The 18084-nt window shown below is 39.5% G+C and overlaps 2 protein-coding genes across 4 annotated transcripts in view; one reads left to right on the top strand and one right to left on the bottom strand.

The window, feature by feature from the left end:
• Positions 1–16048, top strand: part of LOC137628718 (uncharacterized) — a 35216-nt gene extending 19168 nt beyond the window's left edge. Inside the window, exons 4-5 of the mRNA XM_068359876.1 lie at positions 8452–8661; positions 12482–16048. Coding sequence (XP_068215977.1) covers positions 8452–8661; positions 12482–12553 — 282 coding nt within the window. The 3' untranslated portion in view covers positions 12554–16048. The remainder of the gene's footprint in view (positions 1–8451; positions 8662–12481) is intronic.
• LOC137628728 (uncharacterized) overlaps positions 1–18084 on the bottom strand; it is a 597116-nt gene that overhangs the window by 236554 nt on the left and 342478 nt on the right. The gene's annotated exons all lie outside the window — the stretch shown is intronic.

The following is an 18084-nucleotide window of genomic DNA, read 5'->3' on the forward strand; positions in this document are numbered from 1 at the left end:
TCTCTGCGGAGATATAGGAGCGACGGTTCTTTCCATGAGCACCTCTCCCCCGTTTTTGGGCCTATAACAACGGACTTTTAGGAGGTTATTTTTTTAATCTCACGTTCTTCAATAGGGGAATGGATATTTCGTACTTTATCTCCTCCTTTCTCACCAATTGCATTTACACACAATTTGGGGATTACAATTCCCTCAATTGTTAACAGGGAATGTTAATAACCCATTTCTTTTAGCTTTTGGTGACTGTTAGAGGACGTAGTACTCGTTTAAACCCTTTTCTCCTTACAGGCAGTGCCTATGACGGAGATGCATTGTTGAGTGCATATTTGTGTCAGGACTGTGAGGCATCCTTGTGGTCTTGATACTTGCCGCACACATGCAAAGTGTCGCAGGATGAAAGGTCCAGTATCATACTGGGACCATCAGGATTGCAGTGTTTATAAGGATCTACTTCAATCCGGATGGGTCTCGAAGGATACCTTCGATGACGACCGCGTGTGCTTCCTGCGGTCCCTTCACACCTGGGTAAGAGGATGAGGTAAGTCTGATCTCATCAAGGATTCAGTGGTGTCTACCACTTTAGACCCCACTATGACAACGGCCTCCCGGTCTACGGTGACGATTACTTCTTCCGTGACGGGGGCTGTTCCTGGCCCTTTTTCTTCCCAACATCTTCTGCTGGGCTCATGGAGCCCCTCGGTTCCTGAGTACCTTGGGTACTACAATGGATCTGGTACTTATGGCTAACATGAAAGCCTTTATGGAGGGGATTTAAAAATACCAGATGATGATGTTCAAGGCCTCATGTGAAGAGATCCAGGCCTTGAAGAAGCAAGAGTAGTCGACTAAGTATAAGGTCTTACCTCCTAGCTACCTTATTGCATGCGGCAATGACGACGGCAAGGTGTATCAATATACAGCTTGTCGTCTTCGGTAAGAAGTTGGCCTCCTTAGTGGCTCTGGACAACGTGGTCTTCCCCTTTGCCTCAAAGAGCTACGCGGAAGTGGAGAAAGCCATCCGTGAGGGTAAGCCTCTCCAAGCTTTGGAAGAGTACACACCAGTCTTACCTGTCTTACCACACGATGCCATCCACTGGACCAATGTCCAGTTTACTTTTGCTGAGAGTAAACTGGATAAGGATGTGGCCGGCCGCCAATTTCATGAGAAGCTGCCCAGGATTCCTGAACACCTTCTTAAGGCTGAGTCGTAGGCGAGACAATGGTTGTCAGTGTCGAAGTCTCTGTAGTGCTTCATGGAGATGATGATCGGGAATTTTTCAGATGCCTTAGTCTTTCCTTGTTGGCGAAAACTCATCTCACCACCTTTATGAAGGACCTTTTTGCCTCTTTTTCAGGCCTGTCGAGCCTGTAAAGAGCATGTACTTGACACAGCTACCATCCGCCACGAGCTGAAACGTTTCATCACCTCTAGCATCTGGGGAAAAGACCTGTTTCCTTAGAAGGTGGTGAAGGAAGTTACGGATAAGGCTGTCGCAGAGCTTAGAGCCTTTTCCAGAAGTGGGGGATCTCACTGAAGAGGAAGTTCACCCCTGGGAGAGGCCCACAACCCAAGAGGTCTCGCAAAATGACTTATCGGATGTCGTTTGCTCTTTCTTATGACGCTATCCCTCAGACTGTCTACGCTGTGCCCTACCAAGTGGTGTCACAGTCCTCCGCCTTCCACCCTGTGTATGAGTAATGGTCGTGTCCTGAGGCCGTCTTGACAGAGGAGGCAAATCCAGGGGTCGTGGACTTCGAAACAGCAGTGGAGGAAGAGGTTCACGTCCTTAACACAAAAAATGAAGGTCTCCCGTTTGGGGGACGGCTGGCCTTGTTCAAGGATTGTGGGTTCTTCAGACCTTGAACACAGAATGTCACTCCCAATGGCTTTGATTGGAAGTGGTAACAAAGGCCACCACAGCTCAGGAAATTCTTCCAGAAACACCTTATCTGGAACAGTATGTATAAGACCTTCTGAAGAGAAGAGTTATCCGCTGCGTGAGATCTATGAGATTTCAAGGTCCTCTATTTTGCGTGCCAAAAAGGTTTCGAGCATATCTCAAACTATTCTCGTCTTGTCCCGTCTAAACCTGTTCACTCAGTGCGACAGGTTCCGGAGGTTGACTATTTCGAAGATACGGACCTTACCACCCCTGGAGGCTTTCACTGTCTCTATAGATCTTACCGACATCTTCTCCCCCTACCTTGGTTTCAGCCCGGAGAGAAAGGGCTACATATTCAGAGCTATTCCATTTGGGATCAACATAGCTCCGAGGATTTTCACGAAGTTTACCGACGTAGTCGTAAAACAACTTCGGGAGAAAGGCCTTCAAGTAGAGGCGTACCTGGTCGACTGGCTAGTGTGAGTTCCCTTAGCACTGAGTGCTCGGAAGCAGCCAATAGAGTTGTTCAGTTCCTCCAGTCCCTTGTATTTCAAAACAACTTCAAGAAATCAAGACTGGCTCCAGCTCAAGACTTCGTGGTTGGAGATTCGTTGGGACCTTAAGTCTCACTCCCTATCTATTCCTCTCTCCAAGAGAAGGAAATAGAGACGTCAGTCAAGTCCCTGATCAAGTCGGGGATGATCACCAGGCGATGCCAAGAGTGGGTTGTAGGATCTTTACAATTCACCTCGGGAACAAACCCTGTCCTCAATGTACGACTCAAAGATGCAAGCAGAGTTTGGGAAAGGAAAGCCCCCAAAGCTCTTCCCGACCATCAGAATCAGACTCTGGTTTTACTGCACAAACAACTTGGACCATGGTCCACTGCCAAAAGTCTTTCACAGACGGTGCTGTTGCGCTTTCCTCCTCCGGTAGTGCCACTTTGTGCGGATGCCTCGTTGGATGGTTGGGGGAAGGGGTCATAACCCACCCCAGAAAGTGCAAGGCTGTTGGTCTCAGAAATTTTAACAATACCACATCAATATTCTGGAGTACATGACAGTCCTCTTGCCCCTCACGAAATTATACTTGAAGGAGAACATTCATAGACAACAGGGTGATAGTGTATTGCATCAACAGACAAGGGTCGAGGTCTCCTCAATTAAACCACGTAATGATAGCCGTCTTTACGTTGGCTCAGAAGAAAGGTTGGCAGTTGTCAATATCCCACCTTCAGGGATAAAAAATCCTTGGCCTTCAAGTGGATCTGTTTGTGACGAGTCTCAACATGATACTTCCCTATTAGGTAGCACCGAAAGTGGATCAAGCAGCAATGGGCATGGACACGATGTCCCTGGATGGGAATCGTTAGACGACGATTTACCTGTTTCCACTGTTCAACCTCCTCGTGAAGGTTTTGGACAAGCTTCGATCTTTCAAGGGACAGCGGCTCTGGTGGCTCCTCTGTAGCCAAAGAGAAACTGGTTTCCCATCGTCACGGATTTCAACCCCAACTTGGTGCCGTGACCAACACGATTCTGTCCCAGTAGGAACAGCAGGAGATTGTTTACGCTTCATCATGGAGATCGACCAACCTTCATCTCATGATTTGTTTCACCCTAGCCCTGAGAAAGAAGTTCCAAATTCAATGTGATAAGGGGGTATTTGCAGAACCTATGAGTCGTCTAACACCATGACTCAGTATGAAACGTCATGGACGAAATGGGTCAAATATGTCAAAGACAAAAATCCAGGGTAAATTACTATGGAATTTTGTTTAGGTTTCCTGCTTGCTTTGCACGTTTAAGGTCTAGCTTCCTCCACGATTTTGTCATAAAATTCTTGCTTTGTACGTTTAAGGTCTAGCTTCCTCCACGATTTCGTCATACAATTCGGCCCTCACTATACCTTTACTATGCGCCTTTGATGTCGACTTTAACTCGGATCTCTTCGACAAAGTTCCAAAGGTTTGTGCAAGGCTGCGGCTGTCGGCTCCACCGAAGCCTACCTCTTTGTCTTTGGACAAAGTTTTGCAATTTGCTTCGGACATAGGCAATCAAAAGGCTTCTATTCATGATCTCACTAAGAGAGTCATCATCTTAATTGCGATGGCTTCTAGTGCTTAGGTTAGTGACATTGTGATGCTTTCTAGAGACGAGGACCACATTAAATTTGTGGATAATGGTGAGGTTAATTTACACCCTGATCCCACTTTTCTGGCTAAGAATGAACTTCCCTTTAAATGTTGGGGTCTATGGAAAATAGTTCCCCTACCAGGTGATCCTTTCATGTGTCCAATGCACTGTTCAAAAGTGTATTTACTAAGAACAGTGCAGTTTAAGGGTGGTCATTTGTTTCAAAAAGATACAGTGGGGTCTGATTTGTCTCTGAATCAGTTAAAAGCTAAAATTACTTACTTTATATGAAGAGGGGACCCAAGGGACGTGGTTCTTTGAGGGACTGCAGGCATATACAAGTTGGAAGTCCCCTTGGGTTTTCTTTAGTTATTATATGAAGCAATTGGAGGAGATACGCAATTTTGTGGTGGCTGCGGGAAGTGTTATCAAACCTGGTGCAACGACGTAGCCCACAATGCGTCCTAGGGCACTCCTTCAGCTTGTTATTAGCAATGAGGAAACAGTTGGTTTTTGCTTCAAGGTAAAAAGGAAAAAATTCATTTCATTATTTCCTTTTCAGATTCAGATGTGTATTTCCGACGCTATGTGTGTTCCTTCAGTGCTACAACCTAACTGTCTAAATGGTAGTTAAGCTATATCTCATTTGGTTTGGGTGATTACCCCTTTTTGTACAGGCGTGATCATGTGTCTATTGATCAGGTTTATCTTGTCATAACTTTCCTATGGTTCCTTATGTCATGTATTTGTCCCCTAATGTTACCTTATATCTGGGTATGGACAGGATGCATTTACTTTGTAAAAAAAATTTTCCATACACGGTTAATGATGGTTGCTCGTTAACCTTGGCACTGATTCTTGTTAGTAAAAGGCTGTGAATTGTTACATCCCTTTTAATTTTACGCCCTACTATTATAATTATAATTACTGTAGTGGCATTAACTTTAGTGTGCCTTCTCATTATTATCCTTCCGGAACATAATAGGATTTAAATCTCCTGGCGGGTTTTGGTTCCATACACCTCACCTATGATGCCTCCTTTAGTTTTGGGTTCCTTAGGGTTCCCGACACTAGACTAAGGTGATTTTCCAATTGCGGAGGGCGGTCCTTTGGTCCTCTTACCTCCTTGTCGGACCATCATGCTTGTCAATTCTGCCTCCAAACTGTTCTGGGATATATAGTTGAGAGTGATACCTATGCCTTGACGAAGTAATCCTGTAAGTGCATTTCGGTATTGGGACCTCTCTCTTTGAGGCTTCCTACCAAAAAAACGGATTTTGACGTAGGAAAAGTCTATTTTTGGGTGAGATAGCCATGTCGTCCTGATGGCCCACCCATTACGTTGTCCCTACCCGATGTCTCTTCTCACAGTAGTTACGCTGCTATGCGGAATGATTTCTTCAGAGACAGACAATACTATGAAGGGAGAGGATATGTAACGGCTCCTCACCTATCCTCCTCCTTACATTCCTAGACTGGGTTAAGTCTGTTTGGGGTGCAGATATCTATGGTTATCTACGGATACGTCCCTGATCATACACGATATCTTAGGATAGTCGTTCCCGGGGTTAGAACCCCGTGATACCTGACAGTAATTCTCTTGAAATATCACTCACAGAAATATTATACAGTAGGAAGCTGTTGAAAGGACCTTCCATCAGGGCGACATGACTATCTCACCCAAATATAGATTTTTCCTACGACAAAATCCATTTTTTTTAACTTTTCACCAGATTAAAAAGCAACGTTGAACATAACAGAAAACAAATGCAACAATATTTAGAAAATATAATAAATGCTAACAACATAGGCCTAAGATTAATAAAACTACAGAAGAAAATCTAGGAAAATAAAATTTATTTTACTTTGAGATTGCTGGCTGTTTCTTTCAGATGACATTTTCTTATTTTTCTGTGCAAAGTTTCATTTGGTAAACCCATGGGGTAACATCATATATATGGAAAAAAATGATTAGTGATGACCAATATAAAGGAATATTGAGAAGTTCTATTTGAAAACTGAAAGACAGTTTTGCTCTCATTTTAGAGGTAATTTCTTATAGCCTAAGATAAAAAAGAATAAAGAATAAAAAAACATAGAAAGCTAATCAAGGTAGAAACTAACAGTAATGCCGATATTAAACGAAATAAAATATTTTAAACATAATCCAGTAACTGAACACAATTTTACTCTGTGAAAATTGGATTAAAGACAAATGCCACAGTAATGTTTTACCTGCAGTGCACATTTGCAGCATAGTAGGTCAGTAGTCGAATGCCACGTTGTAAATTTTTATTATCCAGTATCAAAATTCACATGAATTTCTTATAGATCACTATTATTAAGCAAGATGAGAACAACAAATAGTTGTGTATAACCGACAGGTAACAGGTAATATTTCATATATGGAAAAAATTGCTAATCCAACAATTTGGATGTCTATTCCTGTGTATCTACTACGGGTCCTGATTGAGGATCCCCATCTCTGCCATCCTTCTCCTCCTAGATATCAAAATCAAGTCCAGACCAAAGCAAATATGTTGAACAATTTGAAGCGGTTTGAGGTAGTCTAAATATCTTATGCCCACAACAACCCTTCGAGATAGCTTGAAATAGCATATTTGCAAAGAGAGAGAGGAAATATTTATTTTTCTCTTTTAATGTCTTCAGGATGGAGAGAGCATTGACCTTCTTAATGAGAGGTCATAATATAATGGATCGCACCTACAGAAAGGGGGTTATTGGTTTGGGTGTTCTCATGCAGCCAACATTCCAACTACTTAGACCTCTGCAAATAGTTTTGCATGGTGCAAACCAGGCAAAGGTTATCATGTAGAGACTGTAAAGCAGATATAGAGGTCCCGTCGATGAAAGGGCATTTTATTTTTTAGACTTCGAGTTGGGGTTAGATTGCCTGGTCTCTTTAGAATGCAGTCAAATTACAAACACTTGCTATACTTCCTTCTGTAAGAGCTCTTTTAGGGATATGGTATAATAGCCAATCCAGCCACAAAATAAGACCTCATTGAAGGGCCCAAAAATAGGAGTTTAGAGAGAAAGGAATAAGGGAACAGGCTTCAATAACATAGAAATTGACGAACATTGTCGAGTTATTGGATCCCTTGACTGCCAAGACAGTACTACATTAGATACTTCTCTCTGGTTGCGGTTCATTTTCCCTTTGCCTGCACATACACCGAATAGTCTGGTCTAATCTTTTCTCCTCTCCTCTGTCCTCATACACCTGTCAACGCTGAGATTACCAAACAATTCTTCTTAGCTCAAGGGGTTAACTGCTGTAATGTAATTATTCAGTGGGTACTTTCCTCCGTCTTGGGGTAGAGTACACTATACTATCTTATCAATATTCCTTTTATCTTGTTAAAGTTTTTTAAAGTTTATATATGAAATATTTATTTTAATGTTAAATGTTCTTAAAATGTTTCATTTTATTTGTTAATTACTTCTCTTATTTCCTTGTTTCCTTTGCTCACTGGGCTATTTTCCCTGTTGGACCCCCTGGCCTTATAGCATCCTGCATTTCGAACTAGGGTTGTAGCTTAGCAAGTAATAATAATAATAATAATAATAATGATTGAAGAGAGATATATGAATGGTTTCTAGATGTGATATTCTTCACAAGTGCTTCTCCTCAATTCAATTGAATTATGAAAAGGCAAAGGTGAAATCTATTATTGCTGTTGAAAGCTTGCCAGTACTTGCTTCATTGCTCAGTCCTGAGCTCTAATCTCGGATTTAGCAGATTGCAATTGTAATAATCTCATTTCATTCCACACCACTGAGATAAACTATTTATTAGAGAATGCAAGGATGAAATAAATTGTTGTGGTAAACTACTTTGTCGTTAAGAGTTTCACTGCTTAGCCCTGAAGCTGAACCTTGAGTGTTACTAGTTGCAGTCACAATTATCACATTTCAATCAAAGTTCCATTGTGTGATAAACTTTACAACATTAAGAAGAATACCCTTCATAAGTTAGTGCTTTATTACACACGTCCATGCTTCTTTCATAGTTTAATTTCTCTATTCAGCCTCTCGCGGATGAACAAATCATTTGGTAGAGCTGTATGATGGAAAGATGTGACTTTGTAATTTCATTAACCTAGAGTACTTAGAATTCTAGTAATAATGATATTCAAGTACTTTTAAATTTATGCATAAGTAATATACTGTACATGAAGTTGGGGATATATGTCATATTGGCTGATCTCGAGTAAAATTCTCCATTTGATCTTCCTTTAACTCACATTTTCACTGCTACTTTCTATAGTATTCATGGTATGAAATTGTCCAGACTAGGTCAGAGTGCAACCAGTACTATTATAAGAGTTATCAGCTTTTACTACTTGAATATATCTACAACATATTAATTATCTAAACATTTTTACTATCTACAGTATTTCTCTTTTCAGAACAAGCCGAGTTTAATGATACCATACATGGTAGGCCAAGTGATTGGACTAATCATATTCAGCTGTGGAATGCCAATGTCAGCTCGCCTTTCTGTGTTAAATCAGGGAAACATTATGAACATAAATTTAGTTTGGGAATGTGTGTTGTTTCTTATCGTTGTATCTCCTCAAGTATATTTTCTACCGGTCGTCCGTGCATACTACAAGGAGGTAAGCAAGTTGACCTGGATACCTCATTCTTATACTGAATAGATTTTAATCTTAAATCTGCAGTCACTTAAGTTAAAGGGTTTTAAACAGAAAACCATTTCATTGCATTAAGGAAAAAACCCTGAATAGTGCCATTACTGGTACCATAAAATTACTAAATATGAATTATCATTACAGGTTTCATTTCTTAAATGTAGTGCAGTCTCCTAAAATTCATATTTTTTCATAATAATAATCTTGAAAACTCATTGTTTTTAAACTTGAAAATTTCAAAATAAATACAACTGTTACTTCAACCTTTAGAAGCACCCACTAGTTATTGTTAATTTTATGTCTCAAAATTAATACACTCATTTCACCATGAAGTGATAGTTCATCATTTTATATTAGTTTCACATTGTTAATTGACACAATATTTGTTGAAAAATTTTAGTTCACATTTAGCTGCCTAAAATGCAGAACCTATGGCATCTATTGTGCAATAAAAATTATAAATAGGTGTGATCCCTGCAGGCTGTATATGCCAGCTGAATGTTCTGACACTTATGGAAATGAGGCACTGTATTAGGTGATCACGATTAAAAAGAGCATCTCTGCTGATGCGCACAGTATCGACTGCTTCATCAAAACTAATTATCTTAATTCCTGAGAGCTTAAACAAAGGGTATTTTGGAGTCTTAGTATTAGTTTAAAGATTTCCTTCTTAACCATCATGTCTAAGCAGGTATTTTAAGGAAAAAACTCTGATAGCCTGACATCCATCATAAATTATTTCTCATTTCCTTTTGAGCTAAAGCAAATCAATGTGCACTTAACAAAAGAAGTGATAATTGTTGGTTTTCTGGCGGATAATTTATGACTGTACAGTATATTTATATTTCTGTATAAGCAAGCAAGATAAGGATAGCAAGAGAAAGAAGAAGATGGCTTTTAGCAATGCTAGTGTTTGCTCTGATAATTTAAAATCTGTTTTTGAACTTTTGGAGCGTTTTTTGCTGACCATCTATAGAACCCCCTGCCTTAGATGTAGTCCACAATATGCTTGATACTACTGATATCCTAGAACAGTTTCAGTTGGAAAAGAGTAACTATGTTGCTGAGCAAATAAGTGTAATGTTAAAATTTTATAATATTAATACCCATGTGAATACAGGGAAACTGTAATCACTGAGTCAACAGGAGCCATTTCCTGGACCTTCCTGGTCCTAGTTTGGGTGAAGAGGGAGCTATGGTCAGTCTCTAGGGGATTGTCCTTTGCCTCTGCTATTCATAAAAGGCCTTTAAAATGTCCTTTTTATTCATATAGTGAGTGAAACAGTGGTGTGTGATTCAGTGTTTTTGTTGCTTACCACATCAGTAGCCATTTAGAATATTCAACCAAAAATGCAAACAGCAGTTACCCAATTGTTGTTTTGACCAGTACAGGGTGAGATGATTCTATTCTGGGGAATGGTAAGGGAAAACTTAGTTCCCTAACTCTTTCACCTCGATGGGTTGCCCTGCTGTGCCAGAATAGCTTTGCTAGTGAGGGCGGCACATTTCTAAGGCACGAGGTCGTTGTAGACCAAGCTTACTCCCAGGTTTTCTCAGGCTATATATCTCGAGGAAGGAGTTAAACAAAGACTGCATGAGACTATAGCATGTCTCTTGCCTGTGGCTCCCATGCCCACTTTGAACTCAGGCATTCTAGTTCATCAGATGAACGAGGTTCCAGTTGGAAAGGGCCCCTCTCAGGATGAAGAACCTAATTGTAGCACATCCTCCTTGTGCATTAGATCTCCCTCCTCAAACGGCTTCCACTTCCATGGTAACACCTCTTCAGGATAACAATTTGAATGCTGTTCAAAAGACTTTCAAGGAGATCTCAATACCCAAAATCACCCCTCCTGTACAGTAGAGCAAGTCTTCCTTGGAGATTGATTTTCTTTTTGTTTCTGTTAAAAAGAGGAAAGATTCTCAATAACCATCAAAGTCAGGCGAGTAAAAGTCACCCTTGGTCTCACAAGTGAACTTTACCCAACGACGAGATTTTCAATCTAAGGAGTTATTGATCTTTAAAAGCAACTTCGGGATCAAGCAGATAAAATTTCTTAAAAACTGTAAAAAGAATAGGATGGTTTAACCATTTTTGCCTACCCCATAAAAACCTAGTTCAATTTAATCATGTCAAGCAGAAGTTCACTCATTAACCATACTTCCTCAAGATTTTGTACAGTATACTTGTATAGTCCTTTGATGTACCATTCATAGACGAATACATTCGCCTTAAGGAAGATGTTTTGAGTATCCAAGGGGTTAAATGCCTCATAAAATAGTTTAGAACAAGTTTCTGGAGATCTGGAGATCTATTCTATTGCTGACTTATCTATTGTAGTATGTACTACATAATCTTTGTTATCTGCCTTAGATGAATCTGACAATAAGCAAGATCTCCAAGAACTTTTTTCATGGATGTAAATTTTGAATCATGCATTCGTCTGATAGTTCCTCAGAACTATTCAATATGTTTTCTAAGGTTTCTGATATAGAAAAAAACTGTTTTCTTACCTTAGCAAGTCATTTTTAGTTGCAAAAATGCACTCTCACACTATTCCTCCCTAGGGGCCCTTCTTAATCAAGTGAACCTGATGCATATTTCAGAACAGGTAGCCTAACCAGCATTGGACAGCTTGACCTTTATGCCTGTCAAAGCCTTGAAGAACGTTCCTAAATATTAACTTTCTCCTTCGATTTATGTTTATTCTACTTTTTATTCTTAATATTCTTCTTTATAGGATTTAGCCTTCAATAAGTAAGTAGACCTAGATTATCAATTCTTTCTTTTTATCAGCAAGGTGACAATAAGCATCTCCAAGAAAATCCTATGTGCCTAGTTTAAGAATGCTATATTCTTATTACTAAGAAGTCTGATCATTAGTGAACAGTGTATAGAAAGTTGGACAAGAAATTTCTGCCTTTACTGAAAAGGTTTATAAGTAAAATATAAGAGATGTAGTTACCTAATTTGTTTTAAAAAATTGGTTACCAGAGTGAGTACTAATTGAAGTACTGACAAGTAATATATTTTTATCTTTATATCTAAAGCATATCTAGGTAGTGTAGGAAACCTTTTGAGCGTTGGGTTGTTTACTCTTGGGGGGGGGGGGGGAGATATTTTACAATATGTTACAATAGATTATTTTCTCTCTAAATTTCATGGTGTCAAGTTTTGAGGTGTGAAGGTGATTTTTGTATATGCTTTTCTCCCCTTGACATCAAAAGTTTATATAACGATTTCCTGCACTGTTGTGTGAAGTTTCACACAAATGGTTTCTTTGACGACCTCATTCCTATAAACTATAATTCTCATTACCCAGTGACATACATTTTAATGGTGGAATCCAGGTTTCAGGTGAGATCTGTTTTGAAATATGATTTGTAACGTATTTTTTTCCTATTATTATTCTTCTTTGCACCGTGCTCTAATTTTAGCTAGATCTCTATTAAGGGATTAAGGGATACAGTATATGTTTACTTTAGGTTCAATAAATTCAATACTTATTTTTACCCCTGGAGTAATCAAGAAGTTTGTTATGACTCTTTCCATATATATTGGGTTTTCTCAGATTTAGGCCGAAAATAAACCCTAGTATTAAAACCTATCATTTCTTTAAATTTCAGTTAATTGGTGACTAAAATGGGTTTTTTCCTTGAAATATTAATGATAATGTCTATAGTGAATTTGCTTTTCAAACATCATCTTTGTATTAGAATTTGAGGATCCATGCAATATTCCAGCTGCAAGCACCAATAATACTATAACTGTATTTATCTTTTTCAGTTGAAGCAACAAATAGAGGATATGAACAGGATTCCAGGTGGTGAAGAAGAAGGGATGATTAAAAAGATATAAGACAACATGGGAAAATCTTTGAAGACACACATCACCTAGTGTCTATTTATGCAGTATTCTCTCATGTAAACGCACTAATAGCTTTGAGGGAGATGTGGATAGGGTAAAAGTACAGATAGAGGAGAGTAACCTAAGCTTACTCCAAAATTGTGGCCTAACAGTGTCTAGCCAACACAAATATATACTAATTTAATACTTATGCATAGAATCTACTAAAATAATAGACATCTAGCATTTAAGTACCACAAGTAGTCTACTATATAATGTATGAATGTGTGTATATGTATATTAAATGTTGTGCACAAGTAATAAGAATACTGTAACATGCAGGGTACATAAAAACCTGTATGTATTATAATACTGCACCAAAGCATAGCATAAGACTACTTTTGGTTTGCATTCATTATTTCCCTTTTTTATAGGATGCATTTCTTGCTGTCTACTTCATGTGTTTGTATACTACGCATGTTTCCCATGCGTACATACAATTTCTCTCTCTCATGGTAATGGTGCATTTACTTGAAGACCAGGTGGCTTGTTTTACTGATGAGGCATTAAACCTCAATAACTGCAAGTTCTCTATATCAGCACTAGTAGGTGTTGGAAGAGGTGAAAACGGAACATACCTGTGGGGAGAGGAGGATTCTGAGCCTGATCTATTATCCCCAGCTTGGTGGCAGAAAACTGCTTAAATGAGGAAGACAGAAAACCCTGGTTGATGAAGGCTGGTCTGGTTGCTTTCAAGAGTTATTTTCTCTGCGAGTCCCTTCCTAATGTCTCAGGAAACTAGAAGAGGTTGATCAGGTGAGACCCTCGGGTCTCTGATGTCAGAGTTGGATAATGAGATTATTAAAGGTTGATCAGGCAGGAGACCCTTGGGTCTCTGATGTCAGAGATGAATAATGTGACTAGAAAAGATTGATCAGGTCGGAGACCCTTGGGTCTCTGATGTTAGAGATGGATAATGAAACCAGAAAAGGCTGATCAGGTAGGAGCAAGGGTCCCTGATGTTACAGATGGATAAGAAGTGTGAAGGGTCTTTAATGGCTGAAATTCATGACTTATGGTGACACTGGCCAACAGGTAAACCACCATTCAGATAGGCAGAGCAAATGCCAGCTAAGGAGAACACTACCTCTTGGTCTTTGAAATCCCCTTTTGTGACTAGGCACCTTGCGGTCAACTGTGTGCTAACAGTATGTTCTTGGGATCCATTCAAACTCAGAGATTATAAAAAATTCCCAGAAAAAGCACTCTATTGCTTCTATTGTATCAGGCTTAAGCATTTCTATTTCTACTTGCAAGGTGCTGGAATCAGCTTTGTAATCACTTACACTGACAGAAGGTTGACTTGCCAGCAAATGTGAAATATTTGGTAGCATCTGTGACCGTTCATCAGCAATCTAGCTAAGAAATCTGTTGTGAAAGTATTTTAAAACAGGCAAAAAGGCAATTAACTGGATTGTCCCTTCTTGAGCCCATCTTGGCAGCTGATGTATCCTTCTGGCATTATAGGCAAAATTCTAACAGAACCCTCCAAATCTTTCTACTCTAAATTTGACCATCAGAAAGCCATCATGAGAGGAGTCAGGCCATCCCTTTGTGAAACTTCAAGGATGTTTGGAGGAATACAAGTTTTGAACATAACCAAACAGGAACTTCAAGTCTTCTTCACAAAGTTAAAAGAACAAAGAAAATCTTGGACAGTGGAGAATGCCTTCCATCCACTGGATTAAATTTAAGTTATCAATAACTACTATCGTTTCCAGAGGCCGTGTAATAGTGTTTTTCCCAAATATCTAACAAACCGGCTTATGAATTTTCATGAAACTACAGCAATGAATGTTTCAAACATTGGCCTAATTTTTGGTGGTACAATGAATTGACAGATGTGCTTAATTAACCCGTTTACTCTTAGAAAAAAGAGGGACTTCTTCTCTTCCTTCAGAGCGTTTCGAAGAAGTGTTACTTAATCACGTAACTGTGACGAAGAGGTTCCCCCAACCCTCCTTCGGTGTTTACACCTATGGCTATCCTAGTACTCGCCCCCCCCCCTTCCTTCTTGCCTTCTTTCCTTCATTCCCATTGTTATTAGGCTACCGAGTAAATCCCTGTTAGATGTGCGCCACGAGCGATGGCCTACTTACACGTTTTTTGGCCACTGACAATCCTCGGCACATTTCTTCGCAGTTGCCCCGAATCTGAAGTGGTAGTAGCAAACCTGCGGAGGATGGGAGGTAGTAAGTGGCTGTAGAAGTCGTTTGTTGGGGTGCGAGCGACTGGTGGGTGGTGGGCGGCTTTGTCTCTGCTTCGGCACGTCACGGTGCGGGCGCGTATGTCCTACGGCATTCATGTCAGCTTCGGTTGACGTTGAATAGGCATCCTCTTCGTCAGGGGTGGAGGTGTTGATGGAGGTCTTGAAGTGGCTGTCCATAAGGGCGTCGGCTTTGGCCATCAAGTCCTTTATGGGTAAACTATCGACATCAGGTATGGCAGTGCGTATAGGTCCGGGTAAACGGCGTATCCAAAGGGCACGAAGTAGGTTCACCTCACGAGGAGAGCCGTCTGCGGCAGGTTGAAGGCGAGCGATACTGGTCATTTCCCTGAGGGTAAGCGAAGCCCTTTGGTCCCCCAACGGTTGTTGCGAGAGCTAAAAAAGCTTTGCTACACGGGCGGCTGGCGACGGCGAGTACTGCTGCAGAAGGTATGTTTTGAGGTCGTCATACGCTATTGGGGTGTCTCCTTGTTCACAAAGCCAGTCGGATATTTCCGGGAAGGTGTCCTCGGGTATCGCAGCGAGAACATAATCTTCTTTGGTGGTTGAGCGAGTCACGCCGGTGATGCGAAACTGGACTTCTGCGCGCTGAAACCAAGCAAACGCCTCTCCGCTGGTGAACGGTGAAAGTTTCAATGGGGCAGCCGCAGCGCCAACTGCTGTACAGTCCGTCATAGTACCAACGATGGAGGGACAAGGGGGGTGGGGGTGGAAGGCGGTGGGAGCGAGTTGACTTCCGGGGTCACCAATGTGACGGTGCCGAGAGAAAGGTTGTGAACTCAAAGGCAGTGTGAAAGCACTGAGTTCATTTATTATGGAACACACTCCTTTATATACTAAACCTCAAGGCAATAGGAAATTACATGTTCGAGAAAATGACAATGTTACATAGGCGACACGCAGACATGTTTATTCTGCTTCTTTTTAGTGCGAGGGAAGAGCGAAGATACAAGCATAATATAAGCAAAAGGAATTATGCACAATTGTGTGACACACAGTTGGTACATAGGAAAGACTGTGTACTGCACATATAAAATGAGCCGGAAGAGCAATAAAATTTTTTATGGTGGTGGATAATGATTAGATGGTTAACACAAATTATCAAACATAATAGAAGAGGTTTAAAACAGGGGTGTGGAATCGCACTGAGAGATATTCTACTCGGACTCCTACAAATTTTAGATTTGGGACTAAAAAATAAAATAAAATAAAAAAATAAAATAAAAACACTAGTAGAAATAGAAAACAATTTTTTTTTCCTTGAGAGTGATGATGAGTAAAATGTATAAGTGTCCATTTCTTGTTGTTTTTTTTTTCATCCCTCATAAATCTATGGTTTCCAGCAATTGGTGATAACATTATTTTGGAAAAGCAAAGCTAATGAATACTTTGATACGAGTATATCAGCTTGGCATGTAGACAATGTCAATGTATTTCTCAAAGTAAGGTTGATTGGTTCATTAATTGAAGTCTGGTATAATTCCAGTGACAAAGTCGCAATGATATTGGTCACATACCTTTTAAGTAACAAAAATAGTTACTGGTACTTATAACGTAAATAAATATATAAAACTATAGGTTGAAATATAATAAATCTTATTTATGTATGAACACACACACACACACACACACACATATATATATATATATATATATATATATATGTATATATATATATATTATATATATACATATATATATATATATATATATATATATATATATTATATATATATATATATATATATATATACATATGATTTCAAAATTCATCAAATGGCCGATGTCAATGCCCTTATATGAAACATCTTTAAGAAGTCTACTTTCTAAGGAATTCAAGCTACTCTCTCTGGTGAAATTGATATGATAAATTATATCAAACAATGCTCTCTGTCATTTTCTTCCTGGCAATTGATATATCGAGTAACCTGTGTTGTATGGAAGAATGAGTCCTACGGCTTAACCTAAAGAAAAATATATTTCTATTGCTCATTCTTGATCTTCAATGGAAGTGAGTGGGTAAGATATAAAACGTTGGTCTTGTGTTTAGGTAAAGTCTAAAGTCACGAATCACATTACCAGGTATGCTGAACTTTTACTGACAAAGAATTTCGTATTGCTTGGGGTAGGTCATATGACAATTATCTATGGAGTTAAACAGGCGTTTAGCAATTCGGGGGATGGTAGGTACAGGGGAAGAAACGTTACAACAACGTCACTGAGGGACGTCATCACTTTTGCGAATGTATGGGTGGCAAAGACTGGCTTTAGCCTCATTTTCTTAAGTAAAAAAGTTAATGAAACATAATTGGCAATGCACAGTATTTCCCAAAATTAGGCCATTTTATGAAGTGCTCCCTGCTTTGATATCATGGAAATCCATCAGTTATTTTAGGAGTTATTTAAAAAAAAAAAAAAACACTATTACACGGCCTCTGGAAACGATAGTAGGATTTAATAGTACTGGTTAAGGGAATAACATAGATAAGACGAAGTCATTCCTCCTAAATTATTTTCCTTCCTACAATAAGCAAATAAAAAACTACTCAGAACCCAGGAAGGTTGGAGGGCATATATCAAAGAATCCAACTACACAGTCACTGTATGACCAAGATATAGATGTAATCCTAATCACTTTACTTGCATGAAGTGTACTTTCATATCCGACAAGATGAATTGTATGTAACATGGACTAAATGGTCTATGCTTTGACAGTCACAATCTTTGCATGATGACGTGTTGAGGATCTTCTTCCTGATTCTTGAATGTATTTTAGCTTGAGTGGTCATAGGGATGGGCGTTACAGATGAAGGCACCCTTCAATGACTCGTATTATGAAGCAGAAAATCCACCAACCTTGGCTACCCAAGAAAGTGATCCATAAGCACATTCAGAGGGATAGATGGTCAAGGTGTAATAAACTGCACTTAAAAGTCAGAATAGTCAATACAGCAGGATGCCAAATCTGAGGCAGCTGTAGCCAATACAGAGCATTAGATGCAAATGGTACATGAAACAGTCTTGAGTTGTTGCTTTTCAGACCCCCAATCTATCACAGGTCATGATGCACATTTTGGCACTAATTTCAGGTAAATTAGATAGAAATTAACCACGGCAATGCAAAAGGACGTTATTGACCTTTTCGTGACCTTGGCCTTGTTTTTTTACCTAATCACTCCCAAAATCTAATAAAATTGTCCTTGATTCCTGACTAATCATCCCTCCCAAATTTCATGAGATTCAGTCAAATAGTTTA

The sequence above is a fragment of the Palaemon carinicauda genome, chromosome 2 (assembly GCF_036898095.1).
Source record: "Palaemon carinicauda isolate YSFRI2023 chromosome 2, ASM3689809v2, whole genome shotgun sequence".
Taxonomy (NCBI): domain Eukaryota; kingdom Metazoa; phylum Arthropoda; class Malacostraca; order Decapoda; family Palaemonidae; genus Palaemon; species Palaemon carinicauda.